This window comes from Schistocerca gregaria, chromosome 1 (genome assembly GCF_023897955.1).
Source record: "Schistocerca gregaria isolate iqSchGreg1 chromosome 1, iqSchGreg1.2, whole genome shotgun sequence".
NCBI lineage: Eukaryota > Metazoa > Arthropoda > Insecta > Orthoptera > Acrididae > Schistocerca > Schistocerca gregaria.
This window is the reverse complement of record NC_064920.1, coordinates 505,218,050-505,237,384: the sequence shown is the minus strand read 5'-3', so window position 1 is coordinate 505,237,384 and position 19,335 is coordinate 505,218,050. Positions and strand designations below refer to the sequence as shown.

The window sequence follows — 19,335 nt, the reverse complement described above, 5'->3', positions numbered from 1 at the left end:
GAGATGATCTATGGTCGATCTCCCACTACTGTATAACGATCTTGCTTGTTCCAGGAATGTAGCAGCTGCAGCAACTGGGACACATCGCCATCGCTTGTCACAGTAATGATGCATGATACCTATACTAACAAATCCAACCTTGCATGAACTATCGCAGCTAGTAAGCCACTACTGCTCTTACTACCCATCTCACTGTCGCAGAGGTTTTTTTTCCCACGGCACGAGCCATTGCACTTTTTTCCCCTCTGCTCTTCAAATCGCTACCCTCACTCGCGTTTCGTCCAGTATCACCATGGACCGTGTTAATGAGTAGTCTTACCCAGACGCACGGACAACATCACAGCCCAGCATCCTGTGATCCACTTACTAGATAACTAACATGTTTACGGAGGTGACAGCAGAACTTTTGGTTTGGTCACCACGTTGGTGCGGGCGTGAAGGGGCTCCATCTCTATCAGAGGTAACAGCGTTCCCAGCGGCAGCAAAAAACAACACCGGCCGCCATTTTTTGAGACGTCTATATGTCAGTATATTTACATTTGTTGTATAGTACTGGCTTTAGAAAATAACTGTTTTCCGGTTGTAATTTGTTTTAAAAGTCTTATTGACCTATCGCGAATCATGCCCAGTGTATGTGCAGTGTACAATTGCGCTAATAGAAGTGATAAAACAATTCGAATATCATATTTCAGTTGAGTATCTAAATGCGTGTTGTGCTTAGCGTCTTGTGCATCATTTTAGTATTTAAGCTGTATACAAAATGTAAATAAGCTACTGTATACACGTCTTTTTATTTTTAGATTTCCTCTGAAAAAGAAAGAGCTGTTAAGTCGTTGGGTAGCCAATATGAGGCGAGATAAGTGGCAGCCAACTCAATATAGCTACGTATGCACCTTTCACTTTGAAGATAGATACATGTATAGTACAAACGAGAAAAGGCGACTTCTGGCAAACGCAGTACCGATAATATTTATGTTTCTTGACTGTCTGCAGAAAACAACTATAGTATAGAGACAACCAAGGAGACAGCCTGTCAGTGAAGAATCAGCTTCCTTATCAAATGAACCAGGTAAAATAGATTGCTGTTATTTATTTGCTATAAGGGTTATGTGTGAATTTTACAATTAATCAATGTATGTTTAAAGAAAAATAAAGCTTAATAATAATACTTCATTTTTGTAGGTGAAAGAGTGAATCAGAATGATCATACAGATCATTCTTATTGTTTGCCTAGCCCCCAAAAATTGAAACAGAATTATGAGGCACTACAGAAAAGGACCGAGAAGCTGAGGAAGCAAGCGAAACATGCAAAGCAAAGTGTTTCAAGAAAGAAGAAACAAAATGTGACATATAAAACAGTGGTTGTAGGCCTAAATAAGAGACTTCAAGACTGCTTCTGAAGTGATAAGGATGTGACAAAAATAGTGATATTCTGAAGCAACTTTTTGCAATGCAAAACAAATGTTCAATTCCTGAATATCCTAAAGAAATAAAACAGTTTATCCTTACACTCAATTTTTTTACTCCTCCAAAGCTTATAATTATTTCTGGAAGTTTGTTAAATTACCCCATCCTCGAACACAATGCAGGTTGGCAACTATAGTAAAAAGCAGTCCTAGATTTACAGAAGAAAGCTTAAAGAAATTTGCAGATGAAGTTCAACGTAGTTCAGACCCTATTTTAGCTGCACTTATGTTCAATGAGGTTGCTCTAAAAAAAAAAAGATGTTGACTTAGGGCAAGGATGTGAGGAAAGTGATAATAGCCAAATAGCAAAAGAGGCACTAGTGTTTATGGTCACTGGGATTAATAAGAGTTGGAAAATTCCTGTTGGCTATTGTTTTCTTAACGGTTTAACAGCAAGTGTGAAACTTAATTTAGTTCAGCAGAATCTCTGTAAATTGGAGGAAACTGATGGAACACAGGTTTCATTGCAATAAAATTTATCAAAAATAGCTTTTATACTGCTTCAAAGGGTGTATTCAAATTTTAACAGTGGCAGAAACAGTTTTCTGTGACTGTCAAACCTTAATATGGAAGAACAACTTCCTTCTGTAGTTGTATGTGGAATTGTTCAGAATATTGGGTGACACACCGAATTTATTTACTCAATTTTGACCATCTAATGATCCCAGCTGAATTTGGAGAAGAGTCACATTACTCTTTTCTAGTCAGGATGCTGTTAAAATAGTATTTTAATTGAAGTTACACCATTTGTGCAAAAACCAGGCCAATGGAAGAAAGAAGTAAACATATTCGACAAATATATACGAACTTATATCGTTTAAGGGACAATGAAAGGTCCTGCACTGTCAATTGATCGTTGTTGGACCTACTGAACTATTTAAATTTGTTTTTGATCTAATCTGTATGGCATTGCAGCGAAATGAACAGCAACATTTCGTAATAAACTTTTCAATTAATCGATGTCAGAAGCCTTCATCACTATATGTTTTACAGTATTGAAATAAGATTGTCAGTGCAGATTGGCTTTTTTTTTTTTTACCCCATGCTTAGTAAGCAATAACATTCAGTATTAGCAGACGACGTGTAGGCTGCACCTTGACGTTACAATACATGGCGGCTCAGTTTTCAAGTTGCTTCAAATATGGCGGTGCCATAGCCAGTCTATGTTGTATATAGGTCGTTGGTCACCCCCCCCCCCCCCCCCCCCCCCCAAAAAACGGCTCCTCGCCCCTCGACAACCAATGCTTGCTTCCTGCTCTCCCCGCACAACTCGGCCGTCTTACAGTATCACACTGTAGGTCTACCTATCCCTGAAAAAAGGATTTTTTAACAGTCAGGCAGACAGACAGACAGACAGAAGACAACGAAGTGATCCTATAAGTATTTAGCTGTTGAGGTATGGGACTAATTATTGGGAACGACGTAGTGTAATCATTATTTGATTTCAACACATTTAAGTCCCAATCGACAGAACTCGTTTATAATGTAACGTCAAACACTGCCTTAATTTTCTTTTCTCTGTTGGTCACCTTTGAAGGAATTACATTTGCAACAGTCGCTCGGAAAGTATGAAATGCAAGTTACTCAATAATTAAGGATACAAATGTTTTAGGTGATCAGACTTCGCGTGTACATTCTCAGGAATTTTTTGCCATGGGGCGCTACACTCTCGTCACAACTGTGCCTCCTCTTTCGCCATTTTGTAGCTAGGGTGAAAGGGCTTTATAAACTGCGGTTACAAGCGGTTCTTTGAGTGGCAAAAATGAGCAGCTTAAGTCAAAGTACTCCTTGTTCTTGATAATTTGCAACAATTTATGCACTTCTCATTAATTTTTATTCTTGTTTCTTTCCTAAGGTATTGCAAACAACTTTCAATTCATCACAAACATTTATTTTTCCAGGTAATAATTTTCCAACATTCTGGCATTACTAGTGTCCTCAGTATTGGCTTATAGTTTAGAGAATGTTATAAAATTCAGGTGTTCAATTAAGTATTTGGAAACTCCCAAGAGGTACATACTCCAAGCCAATGATTTTCTTAGGCCAGAAGTTATTCAGTTGTTTCTAATTTTTTAGTTTTAAATGGTAAATCAATTCTTTAATTGACGGAGATACCAGATGTATTTCCAAGACCTGAAATTTGCATCCCTCTTACTTGAATAATAATGCCCAAATCCAAAATAAGTTCTTACCCTGTTGAAATATATGGTTTCTAAAAGTTTTGCAGTACAACTAGTTTCAATGGCTTTCTTTGGTTAAAACCTTATAGCCAGTCAAAGTTGCTGATGTTTTCTTCTTCTTTTGGAGAATGTTTTGTTTGGAATACTTGTATCCCCAAAAAGCTAATTATACAGTCTACCCAGGCATGGGATATATTTCTACACGAAAGCACCACAAATAAGGTGTGGCAGAGGCATGGGGGTTGATCACTCTAGACAGTTTAGCTTAGATAACCATCCATCCAACATGACCCCATCATGAAGTGGTCATTATTATTACAAGTCTCATACTCAATTATGCTCTCAAAACAGAGGAAAGATTGAACAGGCTAATCCAAGTTCTGGCAGTTGACGCTAAATAACGAAAAGTGTGAGGTGATCCACACGAGTTCCAAAAGAAATCCAATTCGAGTACTCGATAAATAGTATAATTCTCAAGGGTGTCAATTCAACAAAGTAACTGGGTGTTAAAATTAAGAACAACTTCAGTTGGAAAGACCACACAGATAATATTGTGGGGAAGCCGAGCCAAAGGTTGTGTTTCATTGGCAGGACACTTTAGAGATGCAACAAGTCCACTAAAGAGACAACTTACACTACACTCGTTCGTCCTCTGTTAGAATATTGCTGCGCGGTGTGGGATCCTTACCAGGTGGGATTGATGGAGGACATAGAAAGGGTGCAGAAAAGGGAAACTAGTTTTGTATTATCACGTAATAGGGAAGAGAGTGTGGCAGATATGGTACGTGAGTTGGGATGGAAGTCATTAAAGCAAGACTTTTTTCGTCGCAGCAAGATCTATTTACGAAATTTCAGTCACCAACTTTCTCTTCGGAATGCGAATACATTTTGTTGAGCCCAACCTACATAGGTAAGAATGATCATCAAAATAAAATAAGAGAAATCAGAGCTTGAACAGAAAGGTTTAGGTGTTAGTTTTTTCCGCGCACTGTTTAGGAGTGGAATGGTGGAGAGATGGTATAATTGTGGTTCGATGAACCCTCTGCCAAGCACTTAAATGTGAATTGCAGAGTAATCGTGTAGATGTAGATGAATCAGATCTTCGCCAAATCTGACTCCAGCCATTACTGATTTGTCTCCCTTAAGTGCTCGTCATTTAGCACAATCCAGAGGGCACATCTAGCTTGGGAAATATATATTCTACAGGCTTTATAATTTTCTCCCCTGCTCATCCCAGTGTACTCTAAGAGTGCTGGCGAAAATGCAAAGTGCTTAGATTCACCAGTACGAAGCCTACTATTACTTTTACAGTCAGATCCTGGGAGAGCCATTAAATTCTCAGAAGTTTTAGTCACATGTTAAGTCAATGAATGGATCCAAACCTTCCAATCAATATGTTGTGGACTACCTGCTGTTGATATTAAAGACAGAAATTTTAAATAACTCATTTAAAGATATATTCATGTACCAAAGTTTGACCACTGCAGACATAAGTAATGAATACAAAAAAGGTAATGAGAGTGGTGAACATGAAAGAGGCAACAGATCCTGACACTATTCAAGTTTGATTTTACATTGAATGTCGGGATGGCCTCGGAAACACAGATTGCTTTATTCGTACGCCTTGCAAACAATAGACGCAGATGAACAGGTAACTTGTGTCTTCCTATGTTTGCAAAAGATGATTGACACTACAACAAATTGCTGACTGCAAACCAAAATATGTAATTATATGGGATATCTTAGCAAATATGTGACTGGTTTGAGGAATATTACTAATATAAACCAGTATATGAATTGGCTGATCACATAAAATCAGCATTGAGGAAGATGAATGGACGACTTTCACTGGAAGGGTTCTGTTCAAATGCAGTGCATCTGTAAATAAAATGCATACAAGATTAAACCTTTTCTAGAGCACTGTCTCAGTCTTTGGGGTCCTCCTCATGACAACCGAGATTGAACAAACTAAAAAGACACCCTGTGCTAGAACTGTAATATGTCAGACAGCCTGCACAAATGCCAGAAAACAAGTTCTGAATCTGCAGAACAAAGATGATATAATTTTCCTGAAATCAAGTTCTGCAAATTGTATATCTCACGAAAGAATCAAGAGGATAAGAGATTAGAGCAGCTACACAGGCACTTCGACAACCCTTTTTTTGCCTTGCTCATGTGCAAGTCGGTTACAAAATAAAATCTGTACTATTGATAAACTTTATCCTCAACCACGCACTGTATAATGACCTGCACTGTATAATGACCTGCAGAGTATATATGTAGACATCACTTCAAGACAGTACAAGCAACTATGAGTTGCATCACGAAAAAAATACCTCACAAAACAGAAGTCTAAATGTATCAAACAGATTTTCTATAGAGACGATTGACCTTTTGATGGGAGAGATGCACCTGGAAGATTTATTTTTGGAAAGGGGATTGGGTGTAGTGCCATGAGCTGTTACAATAGAAGTGTCATATCATTAAGGGGGCTTACATAATGGCAAGTAAAAATAGCGACAATGAAATAGAAAATAAAGCAGTGAAATTAACCTATTTAAAATTATCAATCAATTTTGTCCTTTTGTTCTACTTGGTGGCTTGGAAAAAAGCTCCTGCTCAAAAGCTGCTACTTAGACAGATCTGCACTCATCTGACACACAGGGAAAATTTGTAGGTGGGCTCCAAGTTTGGTGATTGGCATTGCTTCTCTAACATTGTTGTTTATGCTTTTAACAAATGTACTATCTATGGTTACTGCACTGTATTTGCATCTGCAATGGAATCCACAAATCCTCAAGTTACTATTGCACAATGGAGCTATATCATCAATGTTACTAAGGAAATGATAAATTTATGACTGACAGCCACAAAATATTCTCTCTCTCTGGAGAATCCCAAAAGTGGCTCATCTTGGAGGGCCCTAAGACTGCAGTATTAATGACTCGCATTTGGAATCAGTCAACTCATAACTTGGGTGTAATGTTTTGTAGACTCACTAAGTGGAACTATCACATAGCCTCAGTCATAGAGAATGCAGTGACAGACCTGGTGGAATACTATGGAAGGGCAAACATTTAAGAAAGGAAATTGCTTAAAATCACTTTTGCAACCTATCCTAGAATATTTCTTAAGTGTCTGGGACCCATAAGACGTAGAACTAATGGGATTCTAAATGTATACAGAAAAGGGTAACACGAATCTGTAAGACATGTAGGATAGTGTCAGAGAGATACTGAAGAATCTGAACTGAAGACCACCTTAAGAAGATAGTTTGTGTCTATCCCAAGAAGGCTTGCTTAAAAAGTTTCAAGAAACAACTTTAAACAATGACTCTAAAAATACACTGCAGTCCCTACACATCACTTCCATATGGATTGTGAGGACCAGATTAGATTTATTACAGCACACGCAGAGGTCATCACTTTTCCCGTGTACCATATGTGAATGGAACAGGAAGAAGCCCTACTAACTGACACTATGGGAAGTAGCCTCTGCCCTGAACTTCACTGTGGTTTGCAAACTACTGACATAGATGCTGAAGTACACAGTATAGACTATGCACTAAGTAAATCAATTTTAACTGTGCAGTTTTGTGAAACTGTTCTCAGAAGAGATTGAATGCTCACTATCATGTAGTTTTTAGCTCACGCTGAACTACAAATGACACATTAGTACCTTCCATACACAAGGAAAAACCAATAACACCAAATGTAAAAGAAATAATGCTCATGTACTGACCATATTTTAGTATTATTTTGGGCAGATTTTTACTGTATAAGGGATTGGTTCCTTGTTTACTTCAGGTAGTTCCAATAGATTTTTTAATACCTCAAGCGCTCCTATCAACATTATAAGTGTAAGTGTGTGTGTGTGTGACCATCTTGTATTATCTTACTGGGTAGCCATTTATCAATCTTGAGTGTTTCATGTTTGTGTACTGCTCTTTTAAGTTTGTCAAGAGCTGAACTACCAGTATTTTAATTTGTCTTCGAAACAAGATGTTTCTATCAATTCCAACATGCACAAATACGATCTGCTTTTGACAAACTTCTTGCATCAATGAGTATCATTGCTGTAATGGCCTTATGATTTCTAACCTTTTTGTCTTCAATTACAATCTGGGTCTGTTAGTAGCCAGATGAGCTAAAATATTGGTCTCATTTGTTGGCTGTTGACCTAATTATTGAAGGTAACTATTTTATAACGTGTTCAGTATTAGTCCAAAAGACCATCCCTATCTGCTGATAAGGCATGTGTAATTTATCCAATAAATTTTACACACATTAATGTGACCCTCAGCTACTATTAAATAATTTGACTATTTCCATGGCCAGTACAAACATCTGATCCCACGCTCGCTTATTACTTTTGTCAGTGCTATTTTGCAACTGTAAACTTACTGGACTTACATGTTTTAGCTTCTCATAAGCTCTTTTAAATGTTTCCTTCCTACATGTACCACGTATTTACGAAAATTTTCCAAAACCCTACTCCAGTTTTCAACCATTTCAGTTCGTAATGTTATGTGAGTGATGGCCTCTTTCCTATGAGGGATTATTCTGCACAAGGAAAATGCACATGCACATTACATTCACCTACTTATTGTAAATGTTTCCGTATAGTAGCAACTGAAAAGCCTACAACTAACAACTCATCCTTTCTTTTGTGCCTTTACCTGGACTTTGAAAGAGTCTGCTGTTTGAACACATTTTGAGGTCTGTTTCATCATCAGTGAGAGACAGGGCCTTTAACAGATATCTTATGAGAATGCAGCAACCAGTTCAGCCATCTGCCACACAACATAGGTCTTAATCTCTGCACAACAGGCCTGCCACTATCAGGTGATGCTTTGGTGACTGATTGGTTACATCTGTTGACCAGGAAAGGTTAACATTCCCATTCATAAAAGGAGTTATAGTCCTTCCAGTACATCAATGCAACTACAGTTATCACTCAAAATGAGCAATGAGCACACCCCACCAACAGAGAGAGTCAAAGCTTCAACCTGTCAAGGATCCCTCCCCTTTTCATCTAAATCTTTGCATATTTGCCACACCAGCCTCTCATGTCTAGGACAAAGCATTAGTTACCCGCCTCTGTTAGATTTCTTGTGTCTTTTACTAATATTTTATTATGTACTTACCTTGTTAATCTTCTGTCCAAGAACAAAATTGAACTATGCCTATTAGGAAGTCAGTATCACTTAAGCAACATTGCAATCATTTTTCAATACTCCTTGTTCCAGAATAAAAACTGTACATTACATTAAAGAAAAAATAAATATGTAAATATTTAATGAAGGCCCAAACAAAGTTTGGCTTAATAGTTTCACACAAATACACTGTGTCTGATGGAATGCACTTATCCGAAACAGTATGTCATGCTCCCACTTCACTTCTTTAAAATGTTTTCACAAATAGAGGATGCACAGACTAATAAATATTTTACATAGATAACCTACATTCGCTCACATATGCAGTATTTATAAAAGCACTCAAGGGATTAGTACACAGTTATTCTAAAGAGCAGTTGCTTCTTAAGCATAATTCTCAGGCTAGAAATCAAATATGATTTCAGAATTTGCAGACTGTACACCATCCTGAGAGGAAATTCTATGTACCTGATTATAACAAAAAAACAAGAGCTTGTAGCTATTTCACATCAAAACAAAATTCCAATAGTTTACATAATACATACACCAAATATCAGAATCAAAAGCTGAAAATTTCATGGCTAATTTGGCATACTTCATACACAATAGCTGTTTTGCCAGGGTACTTGACCCTCAGCACATTTGCAGTTGATGATATAATGTAAACAAAAATAAGATCTACAAGCTTCGCTGAAGTGTAGTCGTGTAAAATTACTTTTTTAATAGTTGTGGCACGAAAATACAACATTGTGTGGAAAATTACATTGTGAATATTGTTTCCATTTAACAGTTAACATAAGAAACATTATACTCACAAAAAGGCGACTACTATTGACTTACAACTGAAAGTCGTAAAACAAATATACAAGTCAAAATTTGAAGAGAGTCTCAGTTCAGTTGATTTATCGGGTATTACTTGGCTGCCTGTTTATTTTAGTATGATACTTTCCTTCCTAATAACACATTTCCAGCCACTTTCACAGATCAGCTAAATGTTCATAAAGTTATAAGATTTACAGAAGCCACATATGGTCAGCAAATATGCAGCTTACACATTTACACACACAACTTCACCACATTCTACAAACACAACCATAGAATCCACTTTGGTTAAACTTAAAAAAGTGGCTGTCTTTCTTTAGATTACACAGATTTCTTGCCCTGTTATACAGATGATGGCTTCTTTTTATTACATGTGTCCAGAAATAAATACAACACTGCACAAATTCCACTGTTAAGTATTTATATTACCTATTGTTTTCCGTCTGCTCCTTCCTTAAAACACACACACACACACACACACACACACACACACACACACACACACACACACACACACACAAATATATATATAATCAGTCTGTACAATTTCAGAATTGAGAACAGTCTTACTAACCACTGATTCAGACCATTATGAGCTATTATAAATTATACAGAATTACTGTAATTTCCACATGAAGAAATTTTTACTTACTTTTAACTCAGTATCATACTTTTCCTACCCATCGAAATAACAGCTAAGACATTAAGCAAGACAACTAAAGAGCAATCCATACTTTTATAGCAAGATATAGTAACTATTCATCATCTAATTTGCGTCTCTTCGAAGGTATATCATCACCAGAAATGGGAGATGAGCATTCAGAATCAACCTGACTTATCTCTAGGCTCTTCCTTCTTCGTAACCGTTCTTTTACTGCATGCAGCGAGTCTTCCCCATTTTCTCGGAATGGAGTGTCATCATTAGTTTTGTTTTTTGCTGGGCTATCTTCTAGTTCTATTACTTGTACATTACTTCTCTGCTGAAGCTTGTGCTTGAATCTCTTTGGTCCTGGGGCACAGGGTACTTTAGTTATAGTTATTTCATTCCGACCCTGACCTGCTATTAATAATTCATCATCAGAGAGTTCAATAACATCAACACCACTCTTGTTATCTGCTATATGGTCAAGTACCTCCTGTGACACATGCTGACTGCAAGTTGGACAGTCTTCCAACCTACACACTTTCACATTACACAATCGCAGGTGACGGCGTTTCATGTGGCCCACATACATAATATAACCCGACGGACCATCAAATGTTGCCTCACACTGTTCACAGTAATAGACCTTTTCCTGTTTTTGCTGCATTGCTGCCGGTATTGCACCTGTTCTACTTGCAGGACCTGGGCGTGGTCTTGCTGGCTGTGGAATTATTGTTATCTCGTCATTAATTTTCAATGGCTTCAGTATGGTGTCACCTGACTGCAATCTTGGTGGCTGCGTAGTTTTCTTGTCCACGACACCTCTCTTTGCAACTACACTGTGAGCAGAATACACGTGGTTCTCGAACTGTTTATACATTCCAAATGTTGCCGTGCATACTGTGCATTTGTATGACAGGTGTGCTGGTTTCAGAGACATATTGTGATCCCTTGCAACATGACTAAGAAGTTTCCATTGATAAACCTGAAATGAAAGAAACCTATGTAATTATACGCCATTCTTGTAAACAAATTATTTTAATTCATACAAACTACAGAGAGAAAGCAGAACACACGACACTAAAAATAGGACTCGGGAAGAATAAATTCGTAACTTAAGATTTTCACATGATGTGCATAATTAGGCATGATGTGAAACAGCATGTACTACGCACCAATAATTTACAACCTCAATTTACAGATACATAGAACTAATGGCAAAGAGATGCACAACAGAAATCACTTGACCACAACAACTATTACTGACGCACACTGCTGGAAGCACTATATGCTTCAAATTTAGCACAATATATGCAAATAATGAAATTATTTAACAATATTATGAAAAGGAAAGTTACCATTGACCATGTAGCAGAGATGCTGAGTTGTAGATAGGCACAACAAAAAGGCTGTTACAAATAAGCTTCAGGCCAGCAACGCCTTGGCCAAGAATAGATGACACACACACACACACACACACACACACACACACACACACACACACACGAGACTGCAGTAAGTGGCAACTGAAGCCACACTGTGAGCAGCAGCAGCACCAGTGCATGATGGGAGTGTTGACTGGGTGGGGATAAGGAGGAGGCTGGGGCGGGCAGGTGGTGGGATAGTAGGGTAGGGGTGGGGGACGTGAAGTGCTGATGGGGGAGTGCAAGGGAATGAGGTGGAGGGAGGGTTGGGCAGCTATGTGCTGTCAGGAGGTTAGACGGAGGGCAGGGGAGCAGTGGAGGGGGTATAGGATAAAGGAGAGAAGTAAAAGGACTGGATGCGATGGTGGAATGAGGGCTGTGTAGCAGCGGAATGTGAACAGGGAAGGGTCTGGATGGGTGAGGACAGTGTTACGGGGACATGGGATGTATTGCAGAGAAAGTTCCCACCTGCACAATTCAGGAAAACTGGTGTTGGTGGGAAGGAACCGTATGGCACAGCCTGTGAATCAGTCACTGAAATGAAGGATGTCATGTTTGGGAGCGTTCTCAGCAACAAGTTGGTCCACTCGTTTCTTGGCCACATTTTGTTGGTGGCGATACATGCGGTCAGTCAGCTTGTTGATCACATGACTGGTTTCACAGGTAGCCGTAACTCGATGGGATAGGTGATCTCTGTGACTGGACTGGAGTACGTGGTGGTGGTGGGAGGATTTGTGGGACTGGTCTTGCATCTAGGTCTATATGAGCTATGACGTAAGGGATTGGAAGCAGGGGTGTGTAGAGATAGACGAGTATATTTTGTAGGTTCGGTGGATGGCAGAATATCACTGTGGGAGGGGTGAGAAGGATAGTGGGCAAGATGTTTCTCATTTCAGGGTACGATGAAAGGTAGTTGAAGTTCTGGCGGAGAATGTAATTCAGCTGCTCCGGTCCTGGATGGTATTGAGTTACGAGGGGAATGTTCCATTGTGGCCAGACGGTGAGACTTTTGGGAGATGGAGGGAGACTGGAAAGTTAAGGCACGGGTGATTTGTTTTTGTACAAAGTTGGGAGGATAACCTTGTACAAAAACCAATCTTCCATCACCTTATCTCTCCAGTTTCTCACCTCCTCCCAAAGTCTCACTATCCAGCCACAGAGGGGCATTCCCCTTCATAAATCAGTGCCACCAGGGCTCTAGTAACAATTGCATTATCTGCCAGGGTTACGACTACCTCTCGTTGTGCCCTGAAATGAAAAATATCTTGCCCACTACTCTTTCCACCCATCTCACAGTGGTATTCTGCCGTCCACCGAACCCACACAATATACTCATCCATCCCTACCGAACTCCTGCTCCCATCCCCTTACCTCATGGCTCATATCCCTGTAACAGACCTAAATGCAAGACCTATCTCATGCATCCTCCCACCACCATCTACTCCAGTCCAGTCACAAGTATCACCTATTCCATCCAAGGCAGTGCTATCTGTGAAACCAATCATGTAATCTACAAGCTCAGCTGCAACCACTGTGCTGCATTCTATGTGGGCATGACAACCAACAAGCTGTCTGCATGGATGGTTACTGACAAACTGTAGTAAAAAAACAAGTGAACCACCCTGTTGCTGAGCACAATTCCCAATACTGTATCCTTCATTTCAATGACTGCTTCACATCCTGTGTCATATGGATCCCTCCCACAAACACCAGCTTTTCTGAATTTGCAGGTGGGAACTTTCCCTGCAACATATCCAACATTCAGGTAATCCTTCTGGCCTGACATTCCCATAATCTTTCTGGCCTCAACCTTCATTTGTCATTGTCCTCACCCATCCAGCCCCTTCCCTGTTCCCATTCCAGCACTACACAGCCCTCATCCCACCATCGCACCCAGTCTTTTTACTTCTATCCTTTGCCACTACCCCCTCCACTCCACTTCTCCCCTGCCCTACATCTAACCTCCTGACTGCACATAGCTGTCCAACCCTCCCACCACCTCATTCCTGCGCACTCCACCATCAGCACTTCACATTCCCCCACCCCCTCTACCCTAATATCCCACCACCTGCCCGCCCCAGTCTCCTCCTTACCCTACCCAGTCACCACTCCCACGGCAATTCAGCACCTCCGCTATATGGTGAGTGGCAAGTTTCCTTTTCATAATATTGTTATATTCCATCTTGAATTTTCCATTAGTTGAAATTATTTATCAAACAAAAATTAGGCTGGGCAAAGAAGATTGAACACATTATCAGACATACACAAGGAACAGAAAATCAATGTCTATTGTACCTTCAATTACAACCGGTGAATCTGATTGTCAAATAACTATTATATGGACACCTGTCACAACACAAAACATGCTAATGGAAACACAGTAATTTCCACAATGACATATGAACTCGCACAATTCCATAAGGTGAGAGAGACAATTTGTCATCTAACCACTATGACTATAAAGACCGGGGAAGCAATTTTTTTTCCTTTCTTTCCAGTTTTGGATGAAGAAATTGTATACCTACAAGCCGACAGATAAAAAAATGAATAAGTGATGGAAGTACACCAACTATATGCCTTCCCAAACAAAGAGTGTATGAAAGTCTGGTGCTGACATAATAATGGCTCTTTTCTGCTACTGAGTAAGATTACAGACACTGTGAAAGCAGTTCCAAATGTCAGTGCATGAAATTATTTTTTTATATTAAAAACAAAGATTCCAGGCTTACCAAGCGGGAAAGCGCCGGCAGACAGGCACATGAACGAAACACACAAACACACACACAGAATTACAAGCTTTCGCAACTGGCAGTTGCTTCGTCAGGAAAGAGGGAAGGAGAGGGAAAAATGAAAGGATGTGGGTTTTAAGGGAGAGGGTAAGGAGTCATTCCAATCCCGGGAGCGGAAAGACTTCCCTTAGGGGAAAAAAAGGACAGGTGTACACTCGCACACACACACACATATCCATCCGCACATACATTTTTTTACATCTTCTGAGGGTGGAAGTCAGTATATGATGAAAATGAAATAATGAAGCTGGTTCAATTTCAATATTCCTACACTACCAATTCTCAATAACACAAAGGACACGTTCAACTGATACAGTTTAAGCTCATTGCTGCAAAGGGAAATCTTATTTGTCTTACTATTACATACTGCTAACTTGCAATAGTACATAATATTATGCCAACTGTATCAACAAAAGTGGAATCAACAGGAAACCTAACAGTCGAACAGTAACAAATGAACAATATCAGTGACTACTTCCCATAAATCTTGAGGCATGTCAGATAAGAAAAATAGTACCAGAAAATGGTATAGTGATCTGTGTTCTAGTCTGGGACGCAGTTTTAACCTTATATGAATGTTCCATCATGAAAATGTAGCATTATTTCAATGTGTCTCCTTCACCCTGAATCTGTCATAAGGCAACAGTTGAACTACATCACTCAAAAAATGTTCAAATGTGCATGAATTCCTAAGGGATCAAACTGCCAAGGTCAACAGTCCCTGGACTTACACTACTTAAACTAAATTATGCTAAGAACAATACACACACCCATGCCCGAGGGAAGACTCGAACCTCCAGTGGGAGGGGCCGTGCAATCTGTGACATGTCGCTCAAGTCACACGGTTACATCACTTATCAACGAATGTCAATACCACAGCGAAGTTAATTATTTTAACATAAGATATTCATAAGAAATGATAGCATCACTCACCCGTCCACAGACTGGACACCGGCCACTGTCTTTTCCTTTGTTTGATGCGTCCTGCATACTAGAAGTAACAAGCCCATGCGAACCGAGTAAGTGACGTTCCAGGCCCTGATCTGTGAAAAATCTGAACTGACATTTTTGACAGTTCAATGGTGGCCGATTGTATATCATCTTCGGATGAATTTTCACTTTGTGAATCCACTGCATATGGTTCCTAAGCTGTTCCAGATCCTAAAATAGAAATGTAACATTTTATTTGTAAGGCAACAACGAGACAAAATTCTCAAAAGCTGGTAACTTTTTTCACGGTTTACATACCTTTATATAACCATCACATATTTCACAAATTACAAATGTAGGTTTCGCACCCGGCGTTCCTGGATGACCTGGTAGACCAGGATGTTTAGAATTTTGAGTATTTCCTTGGGACACTCCAGTTGTCTGTCGAGGTAATGGAGTAATTGATATACTGGGCTGCTGAAGAAGCTTTGCTGCTGGATTCTTGCTATTGGCACTCTGAAATCAATGAAAGGAAAAAGAAATGACTCAGAACCAAGGAAAAAGGACTCTCCTCCCAAATGCTAAAATTAAAGAGAGCCAACCCACAAGTACCGGTAGCTACAAATAAATGGCAATTAATTTAGTACATAAAAAATATGCTTTTGACAGAGGAACTACCTAACAGAGCAGAAAAGATTATGTAAGTAAATTAATATCCTCTCAACTATCAGTTTTACAAACACAATTCCATAATGTATTGCTATTTACCACCTTCCTGTTCAATAGTAAAGCCATGCTCGAACACAAAGATATTAGAAAAAGAAGTTCTACAGATCTATTATATCTGGGCGGGATGGTCGTGTCCAACTGACCAGAAACACACCAAATGTTGCTATAAGATTAAAATGAACAATTAACACTATTACACTGAGGTGACATTTGTGTCTGATCGCCTCTTGCCTGGCACAGTGCAGCAACTTGATGTGGCATGGACTCAACAAGACATTGCAAGTCCCCTGCAGAAATATTGAGCCACACTGTCTCTACAGATGTCCATAACTGTGAAGATGTGGCTGGTGCAGGATTTGGATTTAATAAGCAGCGAATAGTTAAATAGTTTACAGGTGTCTGCCCCCCCCCCCCCCCCCAACCACCCGTCCTATCAGCCTCAATGACAACCGAGATAACTGTCTACCTCGGTTTTGAAGGATGAAGAATGTTGGCAACCACGCCTACTGAATGGCTTATTACTGAGTTTGCAACACTAAAGAGGAACAAATGATGTTCTTATGTTATGTGGTATGTGTGCGCCCTTCAAATGACCTCAACCGAGTTTCAGTGCAAACTCACTAGGTGCGGGTGGCAGGACTGGGGGTTTGCAATGCACTGTTTGGGTTGTTGGTACATTAGTTACGGTTACACAATGGATGCCGATTGTGAGCAAAGAGAGAATATTAAGTTCTGCGTTAAGCTTGAAAAAAGCACTAGTGAAACATGGGCAATGATTAAACAAGCATATACAGGCAAGGCATTTTCAAGTAGTAGTGTTTTCAAGTGGCACAAATGGTTTTGTGAAGGCACAGATTCAGTGCAAGACGATCCCAGAGCTGTTGCCCGTCTACAACACGTACCGCTGCAAAAACGGCGTGCATAAGGCAGTTACTGCATGAAGACCGTCAAGTAACTGATCAGAAGAACTTAGTTTGAATTGTGATCTGTGCCATAAGATTTTACGCAAATATTTAAAGAAATGGGAACTTAATGCAAAACTCATCCCTAACAGACTAACGCAAAGAGGGAAGATGAAGAATTTCTGCTAAAATATTGGACAGCCAGACGTGATCCCACATTTCTGTTAAATAATACTGCTGTAGATGAAAATTGGTGCAACCAGTATGACCCTCACATGAAGTGTCTTGAGTGCTTAATGGTGGAGTCCTGGATCAACAGTCACAAAAAATGTGAAATGACAACCTTAGAGAACAAAGAAAATGTTGATCATAGTGAACCAAAGTCTTGAAACATTTGCAACAAGCAATCCGATATTCCAGAATTCAAATCGAACACCTGCCAACATGAGTAATGTAGAAGTAAATATCCTAGCTGACAACATGAGTAATGTAGAAGCAAATACCCTCGGAGTAGTGAAGCAACTTAAATCACTTAATAAAAGCAAGTCTTCTGGTCCAGACTGTATACCAATTAGGTTCCTTTTGGAGTATGCTGATGCATTAACTCCATACTTAACGATCATATACAACAGTTCGCTCAACGAAAGATCTGTACCCAAAGACTGGAATATTGCACAAGTCACACCAATATTCAAGAAAGACAGTAGGAGTAATCCACTAAATTACAGGCCCATATCATTAACGGCAATATGCAGCAGGATTTTAGAACATATATTGTGTTTGAACATAATGAATTACCTCGAAGAAAACGGTCTATTGGCACACAGTCAACATGGGTTTAGAAAACATCGTTCTTGTGAAACACAACTAGCTCTTTCTTCACATGAAGTGCTGAGCACTATTGACAAAGGATTTCAGATTGATTCCATATTTCTGGATTTCCGGAAGGCTTTTGACACTGTACCACACAAGCGGCTCATAGTGAAATTGTGTGCTTATGGAATATTGTCTCAGTTGTGTGACTGGGTCTGTGATTTCCTGTTGGAGGTCACAGTTCGTTGTAATTGGCGGAAAGTCAAAGTAAAACAGAAGTGATTTCTGGCATTCCCCAGATAGTGTTTATATGCCCTTTGCTGTTTCTTATCTATATAAACAATTTGGGAGACAATCTGAGAAGACACCTTCGGTTGTTTGCAGATGACGCTGACGTTTATCGACAAAGTGATCAGAAGATCAAAACAAACTGCAAAACGATTTAGAAGAAATAACTGAATGGTGCAAAAAGTGGCAGTGAGGTCATCCACATGAGTGCTAAAAGGAATTCGTTAAACTTCGGTTACATGATAAATCAGCCGTAAATTCAACTAAATACCTAGGTATTACAATTGCGAGCTAATTAAATTGGAAGGAACACAAAGAAAATGTTGTGGGGAAGGCTAACCAAAGACCGCGTTGTATTGGCAGGACACTTAGAAAATGTAAAAAACCTATTAAGGAGACTGCCTACACTATGCTTGTCCATCCTCTTTTAGAATGCTGTTGCGCGGTGTGGGATCCTCACCAGATAGGACTGACTAGTACATTAAAATGTTCAAAGAAAGGCAGCACGTTTTGTATTATCGCGAAATATGGGAGAGAGAGTCACAGAAGTGATACAGGATTTGGGATGGACATCAATAAAAGAAAGGCGTTTTTCGTTGCGACGGTATCTTAATCCCAAAATTCCAATCACCAACTTTCTCGTCTGAATGCGAAAATATTTTGTTGACACCGACTTACATAGGGAGGAACGATCACCAAGATAAAATAAGGGAAATCAGAGCTCGTACGGAAAGATATAGGTGTTCATTCTTCCCGTGCGCTCTATGAGATTGGAATAATAGAGAATTGTGAAGGTGGTTTGATGAACTCTCTGCCAGACATTTAAATGTGATTTGCAGAGTATACATGTAGATAGATGTTGCCACCCTGACTTGTGGCACTCTTGGGACTGGTTTTTACTGCATGACAATGCAGGACCCCATACTGCTTTATCTGTTAATCTAACCAGAAGTTTTATTGCAATCCCATATACACCTGAACTCTCGCCTTGCGATTTTATCTTGTTTCTGCGAGAAAATTGCGAACATCCAACGAGCTGTGGCAAATGAGCTTACAAGCACTGCAGTTGAAAATTTCCCTGTTTGCTTCCAAGACCTCCAGAAACACTGGCAACAGCGTGTAGCTAGCCAAAGTACTACATCGACAGGCACTAGCAACGTTAACTGGTAAGAGCAATTTTCTATTTTTACAAAA

At 39.5% G+C, this 19,335-nt stretch overlaps 1 protein-coding gene and 1 long non-coding RNA gene across 9 annotated transcripts in view; one reads left to right on the top strand and one right to left on the bottom strand.

Annotated features, from left to right (window-relative positions):
* Positions 1-1,508, top strand: part of LOC126354386 (uncharacterized) — a 53,715-nt gene extending 52,207 nt beyond the window's left edge. For 2 of the 5 annotated variants that reach the window (XR_007565317.1, XR_007565316.1), the window contains exons 2-3: positions 801-1,069; positions 1,183-1,508. This is a non-coding gene — a long non-coding RNA (uncharacterized LOC126354386). Of the gene's footprint in view, positions 1-311; positions 692-800; positions 1,070-1,182 lie in introns of those variants that run through there. The other 3 variants (XR_007565314.1, XR_007565313.1, XR_007565312.1) reach the window with 3 other exon arrangements.
* Positions 1,509-8,868: 7,360 nt separating this feature from the next.
* LOC126354367 (uncharacterized) overlaps positions 8,869-19,335 on the bottom strand; it is a 104,916-nt gene continuing 94,449 nt past the window's right edge. For all 4 annotated transcript variants that reach the window (XM_050003954.1, XM_050003973.1, XM_050003964.1 and 1 more), the window contains 3 exons: positions 15,728-15,925; positions 15,413-15,640; positions 8,869-11,251 (listed from right to left, as the gene is read on the bottom strand). In XM_050003954.1, coding sequence (XP_049859911.1) covers positions 10,379-11,251; positions 15,413-15,640; positions 15,728-15,925 — 1,299 coding nt within the window. In that variant the 3' untranslated portion in view covers positions 8,869-10,378. The remainder of the gene's footprint in view (positions 11,252-15,412; positions 15,641-15,727; positions 15,926-19,335) is intronic.